The 21,562-nt window shown below is 37.8% G+C and overlaps 1 protein-coding gene across 5 annotated transcripts in view; it reads left to right on the top strand.

The window, feature by feature from the left end:
• Positions 1–1,320: 1,320 nt before the first annotated feature.
• The window catches only part of LOC113078225 (glutamate receptor-interacting protein 1-like), a 135,672-nt gene continuing 115,430 nt past the window's right edge, over positions 1,321–21,562 (top strand). For all 5 annotated transcript variants that reach the window (XM_026250538.1, XM_026250540.1, XM_026250537.1 and 2 more), the window contains exon 1: positions 1,321–1,471. In XM_026250538.1, the coding sequence (XP_026106323.1) occupies positions 1,339–1,471 (133 nt within the window). In that variant the 5' untranslated portion in view covers positions 1,321–1,338. The remainder of the gene's footprint in view (positions 1,472–21,562) is intronic.

Genomic DNA, 21,562 nt, shown 5'->3' with positions numbered 1-21,562 from the left:
TTCTACTTTCTCTCCCTCCCACCAGAACCACAGAGACAAACCAAATAATACATATGTAATCCTTAATGTGTGAAAGTGGCAACTACTGCTAAATAACAATATCAAATATAATCCAGAGGGGGTGGAATTTAATCTCCTACTACGTGCTTGTGCGTGAGACAAACCTCAGACAAAGAAAGCCCCCCCGCTGAGTCCCACAAAGAACAGGCTCAACACCACGGAAAAAGACACTCACATATGATGAGTGTGCCTTCTGCAAAAGATTTAATTCTCTGATTATGTGTTTTAGACCACAGTGATCTAGCTCAGTCACCCAATCACAATGAGATAAATTGGGTGATTCCGTAGGATGAAGAATCAGAGGGTGTTTTTGATTAGATTCTCCATCTCCACTACTGGGAAGAAAGGTACAGGGAGGTTGGAACAAACAATGACCATTTTCCCAATGTCAAGGCAGTAGTATGCCATCTGCACAATGGGAATCAGGTCTCTGGAGTCTTCGGAGTTCTGTAATCGCCCTTGGGTGAAGTGGCACACTCCCCTTCTGAATGAATGAATTACTTACACACGCGTGGGTGTCATTGTTGGCCAGAGCCTCAATTAACAAGTCCTCTAGTCCTATTAATGCTATTAGCTCATGATCCAGGCAGCACCGGTTGGCTAGGCTAGCGTTGGCAGTGAATTAGAGAGTGCTGTTATCCTCTCAGCTTTTTGTCAGTGCCACGCCAGCTACATTTGACCACAGTGCATCTTGTGGAATTATCACTTTTGTTTCCATCCACACCCCACTGGTGCATCGTTGCTTTGTTCATTCTTATACCAATAAACACTCATGCTTATTTTAAAGGCAGACAAAATCCCCGCCATGTTTCCAATCTGGAATGAGACAGTCATAGCCCAAGGATTCCTCACCTTCCTGCCGGTTCCTTTGAACTTCATGTCTTCCTCACTTTCCTGTGTGTTTTCCCCCCGCCCTTCTCTTCTCTCTCTCTTGCTCTTGCCCTGTGCACACTCTTCCTTACATACACGTGCATGCACATATGCACAAAACCCATTTAGCTGTATGGCTGAGGACTCCTCTACACACAGGTTTCTTAAAGGAGATGGGTGCACCGGAGAAGACTGATATTTGACCCATCCTCTCCAGCTGACAGCTATCCGCTGCTTCCCCCCGCACCTCCCTACCCCTCCTCCTCTCCCTCGCTCTTTCTCTTTTTCTCTCTGAGATCTGTCGGAGCTGTGCTCTTTGTGTAACAAAACGCACACCTTCACACACGCACGCTGGCTGAGTGCAGCGGTCTGCGCCTGGATCAGTGGGACTGCACGCGGTGGGCAGGCATGGATCGATTCCTTGGTTTTGTCAAGCAGATACGGAGGTCAAGGAGACGCAAGGGAAAAAAGTACCGTCCAGAAGAGGATTATCATGAGGGTTATGAGGACGTCTATTACTATGCTTCCGAGCACCTGCACCGTAAGTGCTCCCGCTAGCTGGCTGGGAAGGGAGGGATAACGTGGGGAGGGGGATTGGAGCTTGGGTATCTGTCATTGTTTTACAATTGCATAAATCACTAGCCAAGGACAGACATCATGAGCAACTCATGTTCGAGGGATGAATTAGTGGTTTATCTGCAGACCGTAAACTCCTGGATGGACTTTAGTGTGCAGCAGTTGAGGTTCCTTGTCAGTGCAAGCGTGTAAATAAGAACATGGGAGTGTTTTTTCCCCATTACCTTTGCCTGATGGATGGTGTCAGTCGGTCACCATTTGTTTCTATTGATTTAGAGTGTGTTTAATGCTGCCTTGGCCATTAAATGCATACTAAAGTGAACATTTATGGCCATTCTGGTGTACACTGCTAAGCTGCTGCTACTTGGTGTGTTTGGATAGCACACTGCCCTTTAAACGCAGGTGAGAAGTTTGAGTGTCTGCCTGTGTGTGTGTGTGTGTGAGAGAGAGAGAGAGAGAGAGAGAGAGAGGGAAACGGGGCATTATTTTCAACAGCATAGCAGTCTCAGGTAGCTGTAGTGCTAGGTTTCTAAAATGCAAGCTCTGACCAGCATGTTTTGGTTTACCTTTGTTTTGCCTTTGTTTATTATGCAGCATCTCTTCCATTCACACTACGCACATTCTGCCATTGTTCTTCCAGCATTGTGCTAACATTTGTTTTCCTATATACAGAATGATAGTTAGCATTGTGATCCCTTTGCACTCTCCTACCCGTTTGAAAAGTTTGCAGGTTCCCGTTCATGAAATACCCTCAGGGCTAAATGGGTAATGACAGGGAAGAGGGCCGGGAATCCTGTAATCCTCATTCTATGGCATTCCTGGTGAAAGATGGACCATCTAAAAGTGGGTGAATGCAGGTGTTAGCACTGCTTTGTTGTTGTTATTGTCTTTTGCATTGTTGTGTATTTAGATAATTGAGAATTTTATATGCTCTTTATATGTATGAAGTGAATGGAAAATCTCCACCGTGATCGAAAAAAAAAGTGTGTTTGAGTGTATTTTCAAGTATGGTTCAAGTTCTTCAATATATGTCAGGAATTTCTACAGTGCTGAATCAGTGGAGGCATGCAAGCCAGACAAAGCGTTGCCCAAGATACTCACTCATCACCATTAGCAATAGTGATGTAGTCATCACTGTCATGCATGAAAGCGCTGATTTGCACGAACAACCCGAATTTAAACCTGCAGAGCTGCAGTGTTCTCAAACATTGTTAGCTTGAATTGAGGATGACTGGTGGAATTAATTGTTTGACTCAAGCCATGTTTCATTCCCACATTTGCTTCGGTTTGGTTTTTGCAGGGAGATGTTAATGAAATTAAATTGTTTTTGATCAGCGAGTTGTTAAGATTGTGATGTCAGTTAAATGCTGCAACCTATTCCCTAAATGGCTTCTTTCTTTTTAGTGTGATTTTAAATGTCAGGTGTTCACTTTGATATGCAGTAGCGAAAGCACTCTGTGCGAAACATAGAATTAGAAACCTAATTGGCCCAGCTGGAGTCTGACTGAGTCATTCAGATGAATTGAGGGATAAATCCAATTTGGAATATTTTTAGATTAGTGGCAAATATAGAGATGTCACTTACATTTCCTGTTTGGGTTGATGCTTCAGGTGTGTGTTAAATGTATTTGGACTTTGAGCTAGCAATGCTACTTTTAAAATGTAATGGCAGCTTAGTGTGCACAAAGGGATAAACTGCTAATTAATCTGTAGCAAAAGCCTGGAAATGTCACACGTGGGTTCCCTGAGCCCAACCACACCCCCCTTCGATTTGATAGGGTCCCTCGTTTCGCTTCTGCCTCTCTCTTCATCATTTCTTCCTTCTTCCTCATGTATGATTAACACTCAGGTTTTAGTGTGTCCATTCTCATTCATTTATCAAATTCTCCATCATGTGGCCCACTGTCACTCACTGATGGACTCACTGTAGGACCCACACTTGGGGGAGGACTAGATTTTGATAAGTGGATCATATCTCCATAACAAAGAGTACTGTAGAGACATTCTGGTGGAGGTGACCCAGTGATGTGTACTTTCTTTTATTTACAGTGGAAATATTCCTATGGATGACAGTCCTGTCATTGGCTAAATCAATTTTTATACACAATTTGCCTAAAATTTAATTTGTAGGACTCATGTTCAGATTTTTAGTCAGCAGGGCTAAACTGTGATGTGTAGCTGTTCCAGTTGGAAAGTCACGTTAGTAAAGACAGTTGTCAGTCCCAAAGCTGAAGGTAGTCTGGGAGGCTCAGCCCCTCTTTCCATTTAGTTTCTCCATTTCAGCTTTTTGTGAAATTGAAATTTGTACTTATCTATTCACTTACCAATGGTTGTACTTTTTGCAAACTTATGTTTTTCTTTAAATAATAGTTGCTTTAAAAATACTGCTTTAAATGCTGACTATACCTCTTGTAGAGAGACTCCCTAAATGAAACATTAGCTGCCTTCTTTTAGCTCAGGGCAAGTGGCCTTTCCCTGCTGTGAGGTTCCCAGAAACCTAATGCCCAACATCCATTTTGCTTGTTTGTTTTTCTCTTGTTCACAGGAGTAGATTAAAGTATTTGTGCAGATCCAGTTGTTTTGTAATGCAGTGGAGCACCAGTCAAAGTCAACATGACTTCATGAAAATATTATTAATGTCAGAAAACTATACAAACTATACTGCCGTCAAATTATAAAATTTTTGATCTGCCTCTGAAGTGGCACCAACCCCTTTTTAATTTTTTAGATGCTCCCTGCCAAAGATGTCAGGTATGGACTACTTTTCCAGGTTCAGTCATTTCTCAAAGGATAAAATCCTACCCTGTGTTAGTAAAATTATTTATTAATTAATTTTATTTAGTTTAAAATCGTGTATTATCTAGAAAAATGTCACACTACGGAAGAAATATTGCTTGTGAAAGATCTTTTTTGTTGACTTTAAAATCACCCTGTCTTTTTTGATGCCATTTGCTGTATTTTATGCAATTTAAGAGACATAGCGTCATCCCTATTCACCTAAAGTGTTTTTTTTCTCTAGTCTAGAAAAATAAGTAAGTAACTAGTCAAAGGTTAATTATTGCAATATGACACTGTATGTGCAAAATAGTTGTCATGGCAATATTGTGTTATTAATAATATAGACTGAAGTGACAAATACAACCTTTTGCGTGGTAAAGATGAATCCCTCAAGTGCGATTTACAGGTTTTGCATGGATTCATCAAAACAGCCATCAAGACTGCTACGACATAATGTGTTTGTTTGCTAAAAAAGAAAGTGGCAGCACTTCTAAGAGACGTCTCAAAGGAGCTGGGAACTAAATCAAGGATCTGCCTCATATCAAAGCAAAGATTCCTCTATTAGGTCATATGAGACCCTGAAGGGAACATAAATGCATGCCAAATGTCTTCATTTTGATTGTTAAAGAGAAACAAAATGTTTCCCTCTGATAAAATGTTAATTTGTTTTGTCCAAACTATAATCGAAGACCCATATTTTTTATCTAATGAAAGCCAACAGAAGATCTTTCACTCTGAACAAACTAAACCATAACTTTGCAATGTTGTCTAATGTTCCAACCACTTAATGAGTTGTCACATGATTCTGTTTTCCAAAGACACATTCAAGCAGACACAAATTAACATCCAACCATAACACTCTCAAAACCCTTCTGGAAAGATGGCAGAGATTCTTGATATATGGTTATGGGGCACGTACAGTATGTTGCTCAGCGGCAGCTGTTTTAGGCCTGCAGTTGCTACAGAAGGATGGAGTCTGGTATTTTAACGAGCTGCTCAGTTAGTAGGTGATAATGAAGCCTGATGGTCTCTCCACAATCATCTCTCCTCCCATTCACCATTCACAGACAGCTGATCTCTACACATTAGCAATTATGCCAAAAAGAGATAGTTACCTAAGGCCTTCTGGTGAATAGCATGAGGATACTGTCTCATCATTTTAATTCGGGATAAAATGAGATGGTAGTACTTGGCACACTTTCTAAATTTATCTATTATTGTGTTTCTGTTTTTTCAATTGCAAGTTAGACACTATTCTCTTGGTGTTTTGATCACTGCTTAATGGATATTCTTCTACACTTTCGTTAGCCACTTTGCACTGTTTGTCCTTGCACTGAATCAGGTCACAGCTAGTCATGGATATCTTTTGATAAACTTATTTTCCTTTTATTTATGTATTTAGAACACAAGCATCTTGGCCATCCACTCAGTTCTTTTTAAGTCTTTTGAATGAGTTTTGAATAGTCCAGTTCTATACCAATAAGGGCTGCTTTACCTAAAGCATTGCATGCCAGTGTAGATTGTAGAGACTGGGTGCCAGTAATTTCTACAATCTATTTATCTGCCTGATAAATGCTGCTCTTTTTTTGCCATCAAATTTCAGACCATCCCATTACACTCGGCCTGTCACATCACGTCACTGCACTTCTCCATTTACAGTGGGCTTAATATTTCCTCCTTACACTGTGTACTGTAAGGCCACCTCATCCTCCCGCTGGAAATGTCCTCGCTGAAAGCAAAAGCGTGATCTATTATCTCCTCCTTTTCTCTGCATGCGATGGAGCCTTCAGCATCAAAGAGGCATGATGAATTCTGATGTGTTGTGTAAGAGCCATTAAGGAATGCATTAAGCGTTCTCCGTGAGTATCACACTTATCTCGGGGTGAGTTTAACGTGTACCAGGCCACCAAGTCATGGAAACCTTTTTTAAATGTTTTATTCTTTTATCCTTTGAATTGATGGGGACAGCACTATTTGTCATTTGGACTGACATTTTCGAGTAAGCTGAGTAAACAACAGCAATATTAACTGCTCATCTGGTAATGACATCTTAACCCCAGCGATCATGCCGAGAATTCTTCTCCTCCTTATTACTGTCAGATAAACTATCATGTTATTGTTCAATTTACTGTCTGTGAGTGCATCTCGTCTTGCAGCAAAAAAAAGTTAGAATAAACAAAACTTGTTCTGGATTTAGTGTGTGTATAAAGCAATAGCAATTAATTTTTATATTTGCTGGAAATATTTATATTTATGTTAGTTATTAGCATTTTTTTCTCTCTTTACAAAGAGAAAAAATGCTGCAATTTGTAAATTAAACGGCTATAATCTACTGTAACTCCATGGATTCAAACATAATTTTGCTAAAATCCAGTGATATATGATGCAAAACATTGCTGATTACTTGCTTGGTGGGTGATAAAATGAGGGCAAAAATCCCTGTAAACATACAATAAAATAAGAGCTCAAGCTATGTCTAGGGATTATTCCTGATAATCAGAGAAAGGAATTACTTGGATTAAGACGTTTACATGGCAAACTTCTTCAGTGCCTTTTACATGCTACTTGTCATTAATTTTTGATTAAATGATAAGAAATGTGGTTTGTTTGCCACTTAACCATATCACAAAGACATACAAATTAAATGCACTAGGGTTGTTTACTGTTGTGTTATTCATTTGCATGCTAATTGCGTTTCTGAGGAACCCTAATTTTATCAGAAATGTGTCTAAAATGTTTTGTTTACATGCCTCTATAGCGCAAAATGGCAGTACTCAACATGTTTTATGATGATTATGGTGGTTCTAATTATGAGAACAATCATAATATTAAGGTTACCAATCGGAGTCTTCTGTTTATATGAACTGCATTAATCGCATAATAAGGAAAGTGTCGCCATTTAGTACTTTTACTCGTTTACGGCACATGACCTTTAATTGTATATTACTAAATAATTTGTATTTTTATATTTTTTTTCTCTGTTATTTTTACATTTCTAAAATAACTTTTTCTCTTATCAATTTTACTATAAATAGGAATTTGTACAAAAATGCTATTCATTCTACTGCTCTTAAACATTTGACAAATATTTGCTCCGATATTTAATTTTCATGCTACTATATATATTGTAGTTAAATTTAAAAGTGGTCTTGATGACAATGTCCTAGTGGGTCTGTGGTCTGGTTAGATAAGGGACATGTAACTAGGATCCATGATTATGGGATCATATTCAGCACTTAGTGAAATGGCTATGCACATTCTATCACAGCTTTCTTCATCAAGCGCTGCGGCTGGAGCCTCCTAATGGTCCATTCTGCCCACAGCTGGGATGCCTGGAAAGATACACTCCCTCTGTCTTCCACTGTTGCATTCCCTTTCGCTTGATCAAACTCCTCTTTTATTTCCATCTCTTCCTACCTCCATTTTTCTGATTTCATCGTTCTCATCCACCAGCTCTGATGAAATCAGGGTCCAAATGCCTGTGCATACAGCATGGTTCGAGTTTTTGCTTGTCACTATTTCTCTATCCATCCACTTGAATGGTTTCTGTGTTGAAGTTGATGCAGGGTTTTACTGTACGTGATGAGTATGGCAGCATGTCTCTGCAGAATTTATTTAAATAACTTGTTTTTAACAATAATGCTGAATAATTAAATTATATATATATATATATATATATATATATATATATATATATATATATATATATAGACCTCTCGTGTTGATGTATAAGCTCTCAAGGCATCTTTTCTTAGACACCCACATTTGTTCAAATTGCAACTTGAGTACTGCCTGATAAAATTGTTTGCTTTTAGTATAATCATTTGTGTCACCCTACATCACACCAGCATCAGCACTTTTGGTCTATTAGCCATTCTATTGGATGTCTGTTGCAGGCTGCATTTGCAGAATATAATTGATTTATAACAGTGCCAAAACAAACACAAAGCATCTCAAAATCGCCCCTAATATGATTAATCGGTGCATAACTGCAGTGGTACATAAGCTTGCTTTTAGCAAAGGCTGATATTTGAAAAAGACCGAAAGTGAAGAATAGAGAAAAGGAGAAAAAGAGCAATAGAATTGCACATGAGGCTTCAGGATCAGTGTAGGTATGTTTTAATAACAATGTTTCTGGGGAAGGAAGTGTCTGAATTTTCGACCATCTGAGCAACTTTGGTCCCTGCATCGAAGTTTGTGCCAGAGTTACACCTGCCAGTTTATATGCATGTGGGAGTTTGTGTCATGTACCTCTTTCTCTGATACTTGCTGCTGTTTAGTAAATATTACAGTGCTTCCTCAAAGCTAGAGCACTGTTTGTATTTGGGCTTTAGTTTGTGGTGCTCTGTAGAGAAGGGTTTTAACTTGTAATGAGATGACTGACAACAACAGCTGAAGAGCAGATATTAAAGGCTTATTTGCATATGAGACTTTCAGCCCTGTTCCAAAATGTAAGTTAGCACCTAAACCAAAATGGACCTTCATAAAAAACTGATTTGGTACACTTGACATGGGCAACATCTGTTACTCAAATGAACTGTAGTTCACATAAAGTGTACAAGCTAGGGCTGTGCGAACTATTTGACTAGGGATGTAACGATTACCAGTTTGACAATATATATCATGATAAAATTCCCCACGGTTAGTATTACCGTTTCATATTTTAATTATCAGTAAAACCGTATTAGATTACCGCAATTCAAACAACTCATGATAAATAAATAAATTCCAGCATAAAGCACAGTTTTCAGTAACAGTCTCATGTGTGCACAGCACGCAGAGTAGTTTAGTTTTGAGTGAAAACAGGGCAGAACCCTCTCTCATATGCCCACCAAAACTTAATTTAAAGAGAAGACAAACTCAGAATGTAATGAAACAGGCTCAGTAAAAAACCTATGCAAGGTAGTGGGGGAGGCTAGAGAAATGTGGAATTCACATATGCAGTAATTCAATATCAAAAAATATTAGCCATCCATCATTCAAACAGCTTGTCCAATGTAGGGTTCAACTTGCAGATGATGCAAATCTATATAGAATCAGTCAGTGTCAGTTAAAGTTGATTTAACTCTTTATATGGTATTAATATGCTGTATTTTTGTGCTTATTAGTGTATCATGTCATTAGCTGATGCATGTTACTTCCTATGGGTAGCGTTCCATTCCATGATGGTTATAATGCCATTTTAGAAAGCAGCTGTATACAGTACAGTAGGTAGCAAGTTCTTTAAATCGCTGTCTCACATACACACTAAGGCCTCCATGTTTAAGCAGTTTCTCAGTGTCCTTTAATGCACCAGTTATGTCTCATGATGGTGGCTCAATGTGCTTGGAAGCATTGCATCTCATTGCTATTGCACTTTGGGTGAGTGCTCTGACTTTTTACGAGAATTGCCTGCCGTCCCCCATCGGCAGCCTGTAACCCCACTTCCATGTCTGAAAATCACATCCCTTTGTTAAGAAAGGAAGGAGTTTAACAGACAACCAAAAGAGGAGGCTTGAGGAGATTTTGGCACTTGCGAGTAAAAAAAAAAAAACTCCTTTCACTCTAATACAATTCTGAAAAGCCATTGTTGTCATGTGCCTAGAGCAGTTAGAGATGGGCTGTATAATGCCACTGCTATCAGAAGTGCTTAGTGAATTCAGGGCTCAACAATAAGTTTTTTTTCTCTCTGTCTCTCTAATGGTTCTGTCAACTGGCACGAAACCTTTGCACACTGCCCCTTGACTAGTGAACTATCCTTATTGTTGAGTCCTAAAGTTATGCTTTTCTTCCTTACTATTCCACTGTGGAAACGTGTAGGACAGAGCGCCTGTAAATCAGACTCATGAGAAAGCTGGGCTTGGTCCAAACAAGATAGCAAGTGATTGGAATTAGAAGCTTCACTGCTCTTTATGTAATAGTGTGAGTTTTTTAACAGTACAATGTGTATGTGTGTGTGTGTGTTCATCGAGTGTCTGTAGCTACTTATACTCCTTTTAAAACCCCAGTGATCCTGGATGCATCCCAGTTTTCAAATAAATTATTTTGCAATGGAAGAATGGATGTCGGAACTGGATTGGTTAAAGGGTTAATGGCTGCAAAGCGTGTATTTATGGGGGAGCTTTTAAATGTGACAGCTTGTGCGTATTTCATATCGACTATGAAACCAGGGAGACAAGTTTACGGAGTTATTATTTTCTGCAGATGAAAGCTTGATTCCTGGGTGGATGAATCATAACGCAATTCAGTACAGGCCTCTTTCTCAGCACATGCAGCTGGCAGGACTACAATACCCAGAATGCACTGAGAAGCTCTGATTATATTGACATCTATGTGTCATTCTTTCAATTAGGACTTTTTTTTTCATCTCCTATTGCCTAATAATGTTACTGCGAAGGGCAATTATAAGAGAACGGATCTCCAGTCCCCCAGCAATGGTTACAAATAAATATAAATGTGTGTAAAACTAAATAAATGACTGTGTGTGTAAATTGCATACATTTATTGTAATATCTGCTGCCAATCTAACTGTTCTAAATATTATATTTTCACAATGGTTGAAACTCAAGGCAACCAGAAGGTTGTTAGTTCAGTCTCCACAACAAGTGATCCATAAGCCATCACCATTAAGCCCATAATCAAGCCATTTAATCCCAGGTCACTATGATGGGATTGTCCAAATAATGACACCATTATTTGACATGAGAGTTGCAGAAAAATGTACCACTCTTCCTGGTCGTGAGGAGATATGATACAAATTTCTAGATTCTCGATATAGAGCTTATGACCGACAAGATTTAAATGTGTTGTGTGGATCATCTCATGCATTATTTATCTGTAGTTTTAGGGATTCTTAAGCACTTCCAGTACTCAATTTCTGTTGTGCACTATCCACACCATGTACAGATCTCGGAATACACAAATTAATGAACGAATCGCATTCAACAGCAGCCAATTATTGATGTTCCCACTTACTGTGTGGCAGTTACAAACCATTGCTTTATTATGGGAAGGCTCACTTTGTATTTACCAAGTTTATCCATCCCACCCTCTCTCTCGTTGATTGCCTTTCCACAAGCTCATTACTTTATTTCTCTGGTGACTGAAAACTTGAGTGGCATCACCCTTTCAATGGCGGGAAGAAAAATTAATGACCATAAAAATTAGTCCATCCAACCTGCCTCAGATTGGCAGCAATTCTTAGCTGCAGAATGTGGGAACCAGTCCTCTGACTTGCTCGCCTGGTTGATCTCTTATAATTTGTATTTTTCTCAAATTAAGCCATTGCGCTATTAAGTGGAGTGCTAAATAAATATGCATAAGTTTCTAACTGTTTTAATAAAAAAAAAATAAAAAAAACATATTCTTGGCTTGTTTGCAGTGTGAATATTTTTCCAATCTTCCAGATTGCAAATTGCCACATTGTTCTTTCACAGCACAGGCAAATATTGTGAGCGGTGTGTGTGTGTATTCGAGCAGATTAAGACAAATTTACCACAACATAGACTCTATATGAGTGAATATTGGGAAAAACGTCCTCTTATCTGCTTCACAAACTGTTCTTGATGGATGGTGGCTGCGTTTTGGAAACTTTGCGTTCCCCTTGTTATAGACTATGAATGCTTTTCTACCCACACTATACGTTATTTGCCTTTTCTCAATGTTTAGTGTTGACTGAAACTTGACTGAAGTTTTTCATGGCATACAGGAAGATGACTCCTAAATGATCTGATATTTCTGCAGGAGATTTGTGACATTGGCTGCCAGATCAACAATAGTTCTTGTGCCAATGCTTCCTGCCAGTTTTGAGCACCCAGTATGCCTCTACCGCAAACACTTGTCGTAGTGATTGCTGTAAAGGAGAGAGATTAATTGCATTGCATTATTGAACACCCCTAATCAGAATCAATAATTTCTTCCTTAGCAGGTGCATTTCAGTTACTGAGTTTGCTGTGTTGGCAAGCTGGCACAGACTGGCATGCTATACAGTTGAAATATGTTACTATGGTGGGCCTGGATAAAAACAAGTGCCCTCACTTTATGTTGTTGATTTCTTTCATCCCACTGTCACTTTGCATTTACAAGGTCTACAGTATTGTAGGGCTGCTTGATTATGACAAATCATTATCACGATTATTTCAGTCAATATTGTATTCACTATTATTTAACACGAATATGAAGGGGCCATATGACCAAAATTTTACATGTGTGATTTATTTAAAGAAAGTGATACATATCAAATATGTATTTTCTGTAAATAAGGTTGCTATGACATCTATGTTGTAGAGACCAGCGGAATTTCAAACAAACAAAATGTCCACAAAATTATTTTAAAATAATTAAACTGTCAGTAATAAAAAGCAAAGGATAAATACAATAGATTCAAAAGATACAAATGAAACAAACTGCTTTAAAGTTTAATTTATATGCAAGTCTCAAGCAGTTTACAGCCCACTACAGAAATTAATAATCAAATGTAAAATAAAACAGCAGTCTTCACTGTAAGAATGACACTTTTTCTGTTTCTTAAAGCTATAAAAGTCCTTCAATCAAGAGCAGTGTGTGATTTATAGATTTGTCTGATTAATAAACACACAGTCGCAGTAGGAAAATAGCCCGCTGTTACTTTAAGAGCCGCACGGATCCAAATTACCGTAACGCACGTATTTTCATTCTCAACTCTTTACGTTCATTTCTTACATGACCGACGAAGGTATACATGAGTAATCACTTAGCACAGCATTTTGACACATTTTTGCGTGTATTTGAGCGTTTAGGCGCGCACCTTGAGCTAAAAGATGACTTTACATGTCCGTGTTGAGTTCCGTCTCTAAGCGCATATCTCTTCCTGAGGAGCAGTGAAAGATCTCTTTCACGCTTTTAAAAACATAAATAAATATACTTTTATAAATAAAGTATGTCTCATTATGCAAATGTCATGTAACATGATTTTACTGATTTGCACGGAAAATTGGGCATTTATGGAGGAACGAAAGCGCAGCGCTGCAAAAAGTGGGCATAATGGGGCGCAATAATCGTTTTGTATTTACATGATCATTGGAGGCCAAAATCGAACCGTTTTTTCAATTATTTGCACAGCCCTACAGTATTCCTAATGGATTTGATCTTGACTTTCCAAGAAGAATCAAATATTGTGTTTTTGGCCATTTTGGTAACCTATAATGGCTCTAACCTCCTTGTTCATGTTGATGCAGAAGGGTGCACATTGACTTGTCAGAGCCTGAGGGTTTTGGATCTAGAAAGCGAAAACCTGTTTGTCATTTGAGTGGACATGTGGAAATATCCTTAGGTGATCCAGATTAATGTGGTATATTTCCCCTGTAGTCTTTTCAAATTACTGTAAATATTTTTCAGTGGCAAGCCACTTCAAATCACTTCCTAATTTCCTCTTTACTACCAACTTTTGTGGTAATCCCTTGATATTAAGAGGTATGTAAGCCCCATTTGGTGGGTTTAAAGATCGTTGCATTTGGTGGCGCATGCCAGGGGCTAGGAGCAGGAAGTTAATTGTTAATTTCCACATCTAAGGTAATTATCACAGACAGTTTTATTGCCATTAAATCTTTTCATTAATTATCATTAGTGTCGTTAAAGGCGTTTTCCTGCTGACCAAACACAAACGGGAAGGTGCATGTGGGATTGTGAATGAAGCCTCGGCTGTGTCCTTGCAATGGTGGGGTTTTGTGCAAGCACCTTGTAATTTCTTTCCATTGATTTGCAGAGGAGACACAGATTGTGATGTTAAATGCCTAGTCAGACACATTGAGGTTTCAAAGACAGTCGAGTCAAGGACAAACCTCTAGTTAAAGTAAGAGTTCTGTTCCTACAGCTATACATGCTTTAAACAATTTATATATTTATTTTTAATTTGAATTTGAATTTTTTTTGTATTTACTTTTTTGTGTTCATATGTAATGTGCAGTTGTGTTTATGTTATATACGTAGCTTTTGTGAAAATGAATTTTCTCTCTGAAGACATATAAATTATCTAAAGCCTGGTTAAATGCTTTCACCTGCAAGAAGTGTGTCATACTACCTGTGGACTTGTCAGCTATTACTGCTGGTATAAGATCAGTTTTCTGGCATTGTTCTTAATCTTACCCTGAAGCAGCAACCTGATGTTGCCAGAACATTTGAGACGAGGTCTCACTGATTTGAGCTGCACTTTAAGACTAAAATGTGCTGTGCAGATGCATCTGAGAGATTCATGATTTACAGCGAATTCATTTCCATTTAAAAGGCTCCGAAGAGTGTTTTTGAGTAGACCCTGCACTTCAGAGCCCTGATCATAGATGTATTTTTTCACAATTGTTTGCTCCACAAGACAGGATATTGCATTCTCTGAACATTCACTACTCATCCAGACTGTCAAAAAGAAGCCTGCACCTTTGAGGAATATAATGGAAAACATTATGGAGCTTGTCATCTCATCTTTATGTTCTCTGTGTTTTTGAGTCTGTAGAGGCTTTACAAGACAAAGGCTGTCTTAGCTGAGGATTTGAATTCCATTTATCAAGATGGGAGAGTAAAATTTGTTTACTACAGCAGCACGTTTACAAATGTTTTGTCAGTTTAGCAAGCTGTTGAAATTTGGTTTGATGTCTACCTGGTCATCTTAGGGAATCGATTGGTACAAGGAGAACCAACATACAGTAAATAGATGGAGAGGAAAATAGTTTTTGAAATGCATACGAAATGAACATTGACAGGCAGTTCAAATAACTCTGTTCAGTTAAGGTCTTAACCAATATAGAAATAGCTCGAGGCGTAAAAAATAACCACACAAAAAATTAATCAATAAATAAATAAGAATGACCTTTGACCTTGATAAACAACCAGTGAACTAGTTCATTTAAACAAGCTGTTCAAATGAATCCTTTTACAGAAATTAGTTTGACTTTTTGATTAACCTTTCATTGTAAAATTATTTGTATTTATAAATCCTTCCTCTGTCTTGTCTAGTTCATTTATTGCCTGTGCAACCACTGTTCAATTTGTGCTCTGATGGTAAAACACTGATTAAAAGTGTCCATGCGTTCCCTGCCAGCCTGCCGACTGCTGTACCAGAAAGCCACCCTCTTCTCTTCTGCCCCCTCTTTTCTTCTCTTCACTGTCCCAGTAGATTTTCGAGACCCTCAGGCAGTGGCCTCATTTTACTTTCTTATCTCCTCGCTCTGTGTTTGGTCTTCTGAGAGCTCATCTCCCCCTCCAGAGAAACTCATGGTTTCTAAATCAATTCACATTGAGTCTTCCCTCTCTCTTTTTTTTCTGAGTGACTGTTAAAGCCATCTGTAATTAACATCACTGCTCCTGAATGAACTCTGATTCACACGGCTCATTTTGATTCGTTACTGCAGGTTCTGACATCACTGGGTCTGTGGCTTGGATGTGTCTAACATTTACAGTACTCTGTTTTATGCTATCTGTTTAATAGTGTAGTACTTTAAGGTAATGTAAACCCTTGTGGTTTTCTTTGCCCTTAAGATGCACCATACTGATTTTTAATTACCAAACCGTTTCCAAAAATTTAAATTAACTGATTTGCAGCTGAACTCTAACTGTGAACCTCTGCTAAACTCCAGAGCACTGAAAGAACCTTTTGAGCAATTTTCTTAAATTTCCCATTTATGTCATTAACAGATTTTTATCTGGATACACAGCAAACAAAAGGCATTTTAACATGAATTTGACACGTAACATGGCATGCTGGTAGTTCAGCACCATATGCTACCTAGTGAAGTTCCTAACTAGTTTACCTCTTGTCTCACTCAACTTCTGACTACTTCTGCAAAATGAGTTTAACTTTGCACAGTGTACCAGATTACAGTGTACCAGATTACATCACACACTTTTGTTTTTAATTAGCCTAATTCAAAGCTGTGGAGAGTAATGATTCTCTTTTGAAAGAAAATGAGACATGCTTTCAAAGCATGAAGGTTAGCAAAATCATGCTTCAGACTTGGCTGTCAAATCAACCCATTTGTGCTAATAAAAGCTAATGTTCCAACAAACTGTGTGGGCTACCCTTCAAGGGAGGTCTTAAGCAAGTGAAATACAGGGTCGGACAAAACCATTAGCATCCTCACTCTTTAGTGATTCACTGTTTTCATACATATTTATAAGCAAACACGAAACTGACAAATACTCTGTTGTCTGGTTTTATTAAACGATGCATCTGTGTTTTCCAAATTGTGTTGTTTGGAGTCTGTGGCAGGTGAAAGGAGGTCAGTACAGTCAGTATGTATGACCATGCTCATCTGCTTCACTCCGAACTTTCAGCATCTTCCCCACTAATGATATTTTCACACCATGAATCTGTCCTTAGTGATATCGCAGTAGGAAGTGCGAAATAGTCCCTAAAATTGTCCCTGGAATTTGAGCTAAATCATGTCTCACCTAGTATTGGTTCTTGTTAAAAATGTACCTATATGAAAAGTCCTTAAAGTGAAGAGACTTAAAAAGACTGCAAAAATTATTATGAACAGCAATGTAGATGATTTGTATATTTTTAATCTTCGTATTTCTTTTTTTTCTTTAAACCATTTTGGGTCTCACCTTTATGGCCTTTTAAACCCCTTTTTGACTTATAACTGTTTATGAATAATAGTAATTGATTAAAATGAAATGTTTATTTTTATAAAATTTGTATCCATATGTTTATACAAAGCAATTAAAACAAAGCTGACTTATATATGCTTTTACTTTTCATAACAAAATTTCTCCAAATCTAAATGGCAGTCATGGGCAACGAGAGAATTCATTTTAAAACATCAAAGCTGGAATAAATAAATAAATAAATAAATAAAATAGGAGTAGGAAATGCAGATTGCAGACAGCCATTAAGCGTTTCCAATTCCACCTCATTATTTTACTAATTCAATTGGATGGAGAGGCATTGGCAGGGAAAAAAAGATAATTACTACGACTTTAGCCATGCTTGAAACCCCCGTATGCACTCGGGTATTAAATGGGATTTGTTGAGGCGTGCATTATTCAGAAAAACTGTGCTAGACACCTTTGTGATTTTCACCCAGACTTCAATAGTTCAATATGTAGGTCTCATAAAAAGGAGACAGGAAATGAAGGAATTAAAATGGTTTGTTGATATGTACTGTATTTTTTATTTTTTATTTATTTGTCCTGCAGAGATGTTTTATTAAAGCAGGGCATGTTTTTGTGTGATAACGTTGCAGTTTTCATGTAATGCCATTGTGGGCTTTCACAACACACTCCAACGGTGACTCGACATTTCTTAGCCAGGCCAAATAGAGGGCTTAAGATAGAAAAAGCATCAGGGCCTTTCTGAATCAAAACCAATTTGTAGTGTGTTTCCTCCATACCTGGTTGGCTTCAATCAGCCCACACAAAAGGTGTGAGTCAGCAGCCTTCTATGGAGCCTTTGTGAGGGAAGTGTCTCATACTGCGCTCCTAGAAAGGGCCTGGAGCTTTACAGGGTGAGCAGAATTAAAGGTACAGTTCACCTAAAAATTAAAATTGTTTTGTACCCCCCCAAAACCTATATGCATATATATTCTGTAATATTCTGCAGAACACTTACGATGTTTTGAATATTTCAAAGGTTTTACGGTGAAAGTCAATGGGGTCCAAACAAACATCAAAAAGGTTTGTCAGAGGAAAGAAAGTCATACAGGTTTGGAATGACATGAGGGGTGAGTAAATGATGCTGATTTTCCATTTTTCTGTGAACTATCCCTTTAATAGATTTTTGAAACCGGTTTATGTAGTTACAGTGGGGATCGAAAGTTTGGGCACCCTTTGCAGGTTCTGTGAAAATGCGAGTCATTTTCAAAAAATAAGAGAGATCATACTAAATGCATGTTATATTTTATTTAGTACTGTCCTGAGTAAGATATTGTGCATAAAAGATATTAACATTTAGTCCACAAGACAAAATAAATGCTGAAATTATTAAAATAACCCCACTCAAAAGTTTGGGAACCCTTGGTTCTTAGTACTGTGTTCTGTTACCTGATGATCCTTGACTGTATTTCTGTTTTGTGATGGTTGTGCATGAGTCCCTTGTTTGTTCTGAACAGTTAAACTGAGCAGCGTTCTTCAGAAAATCTTTAAGGTCCTGCAGATTCTTCAGTTTTCCAGCATCTTTGCATATTTGAACCCTTTCCAGCAGTGACTGTATGATTTTGAGATACATCTTTTCAGACTGAGGACATTTGAGGGACTCAAACACAACTTTTAAAAAGATTCAAACATTCACTGATGCTCCAGAAGGAAACAAGATGCATTAAGAGCTTGGGGATGAAAACATTTGAACACGATGAAGATGGCCAAATTTTTCTTATTTTGTTGAAATATAATTTTTTTCCATTTAGTTCTGCCCTTCATAAGCAACAGAAGATACTTGTATGTTTCCCGGTACACAAATTAAGTACAATTTACCTTGATCTTCAAATTCCAAAAGTTTTCACCCCCCAGCTCTTAATGCATCTTGTTTCCTTATGGAGCATCAGTGAACGTTTGAATCTTTTTAAATAGTTGTGTTTGAGTCCCTCAAATGTCCTCAGTCGGAAAAGATGCGTCTCAAAATCATAAAGTCACTGCTGGAAAGGGTTCAAATATGCAAAGATGCTGGAAAACTGAAGAATCTGCAGGACCTTAAAGATTTTTCTGAAGAACGCTGCTCAGTTTAACTGTTCAGAACAAACAAGGGACTCGTGCACAACCATCACAAAACAGAAAGACAGTCGAGGATCATCAGGTAACAGAACACAGTATTAAGAACCAAGGGTTCCCAAACTTTTGACGGGGTTATTTTAATAATTTCAGCATTTTTTTTGTCTTGTGGACTAAATGTTAATATCTTTTATGCACAATATCTTACTCAAGACAGTACTAAATAAAATATAACATGCATTTAGTATGATCTCTCTTATTTTTTGAAAATTACTCATATTTTCACAGATTCTGCAAGGGGTGCCCAAACTTTCGATCCCCACTGTCTTGATTTTATTTTTTGTAGGTTTTGTTCCAGGACGCTCATTACATGCACAAGAACATTCCTGGAAATGCAAATCCTTGTTATTTCTTATGACCTTTGTTGTTTGGAGTAAGTGTGCAATGATTGACCACCTTTTTTTTATTTTCTTAAAGTTCTATATTTCTCAGCAACGCTGTGGGAAATTTTCTCCGGAAGTGCTTGAGACTACTTGAATGGTGAAATTGTTTTCGGTGAAAAACATTCACTTTGCAACAAAGTAGCGGAGAGAATACAACTCATGCTCATGTTGTTCCAAACCTTTATTCGTTTCTTTCTTCTGCAGAATGTGCAAGATGAAGGTTTGAATAATGTTCACACTGCTCCAAAAAGATATGATCTTTTAACATGCCAGCAGTTCTCCAGTATGCAACAAGCAATGTGTATCAAGTGTTTATGCACTGAATAATGACTACAGTTTCTCAAACAAAATAATAACATTATTTAACAACCAACCATAGACATTTCAGCACATACTTTACGCTCAGAAAGAGATAAAAAGAATTGATGAAAGGACAGGATAAGCTCTTTGAAAGACTGACATGTAGGAAATGAGGTCTGAAAGAGACGGAGAGCATGGAATGATGAGAGTGATAGAGAGAAAGAGGTGACCAATCGAGCTAGGGAAAAAACAACGTTGGGTTATTTCATCTTAATAGGCTCCCCTTAATTCCCCCCAATGCAGTCAGGGCAAATTTTTTAACAACAGACAGCACATTACAAACTCAGGTCTCCTGAAGTCCTGTGTACAAACAACAGGATATGTTTAGGCTGTTGAGAAGAATTAATTTACAAGCTGCCCTGTTATGTTTTAATTAGCCCAGAAGAGATCAAACTGTCTCATAGCGCATCAATAATGTAAAAGAATAGCAATAGATTACAGCAAACATTTAACAATTTAATTACACAATTTAAAGGGTTAGTTCACTGAAAATGTTTTATTAGTCTGCGTTTTACTTACCCCCGAGGCATCATAGGTGTATATGACTTTCTTCTCTCAGATGAATACAGATGGAGTTATATAAAAAATTGTCAACGGGTGTTGCATTGCTTCAGTCCATAAGTTGTGAAATAAAAAGCGCTCTTCCATAAAACCTTTGACGAATGGTTCAATATGGATATTTTTCTTACAAAAAGGCATTGAATCGCTTTTTTTTTTTTTAATAGAAGGGCACTTTTTATTTCACTTCTTTTGGACTGATGCACTGAAACACCAGCTGACTGCAATGATAGAGCTTGAATGATCAAACGCGATTTTAACTCCGACTGGATATGTCTGAAAGAAGAAAGTCATAGTATCGGGCTGTTGAATGCTGGAATCTGACTGGCTGACAAACATTCTAAGGCGTGCAATTATTTTCAGGGATCCCCATGGCTAAAGTAGTTCCAGACAGGTCTTGACTGCATTACACTCTTAAAAATAAAGGCGATGCCATAGAAGAAAATTTTTTGGTTAAACAAAGAACCATTCGGTACCATTCGGTAAAAGGTTCTTTAAAGAACCATCTCTTTCTTATCTTTTTATAATATGAAGAACTTTCTTTCGCTACAAAGAACCTTTTTTGAAACAGAAAGGTTCTTCAGATATTAAAGGTTCTTTAGGGAACCATTGTGAAGCACCTTTATTTTCATGCCAGGATCACTTCGCCAAATTATAACCCACACTGACCAAGCACATAAATGTAGTAAACACATTATATTATATTATATTATAACATGTAGAAAGGAAAATCATGTAGATCATAGGAAAATATTTTTATGTTATGACTACTATGATAAAGCTATACTATAATTATATAATTATTTAAATCAAATAGTGTAGATTTATAATTTGTCATAGCAGGAAAATATTGTGACATATTGGTGTCAACTGGTTTGCTTTTCATGTTCATTGTGATACTAGTCATGCTTTGTGTGTATGTATGTTTCATAAGTGTATTGTGTGAAAAACAATACTAGTCCACAGTTCAGATTGTTAGAGAATGATTTGTGGATAGCAGTGTAACAAATGAAAACTTGGCCCTCCAGTGGAGGTGAGGTGATGGCATGAGGGACGGCAAACACAGCATTTGCTGTAGATGCGGATTCAAGTTCAGTGTACACGACTGTGATATTAATCGGAGAGAGTCATTGATAATTTAGCTTCATGGGTAGCTCTTGGGACATGGACATCATCAGGTTCTGTAGAGTCCAGTCACACACTCTTTCTCTCAAACAGCCACACGCACTTTCTCTCACCCGCTGACATTCATTTGTTTTTCATTG

The sequence above is a fragment of the Carassius auratus genome, unplaced genomic scaffold (genome assembly GCF_003368295.1).
Source record: "Carassius auratus strain Wakin unplaced genomic scaffold, ASM336829v1 scaf_tig00024766, whole genome shotgun sequence".
NCBI lineage: Eukaryota > Metazoa > Chordata > Actinopteri > Cypriniformes > Cyprinidae > Carassius > Carassius auratus.
This window is presented reverse-complemented; position numbering and strand designations above follow the sequence as displayed.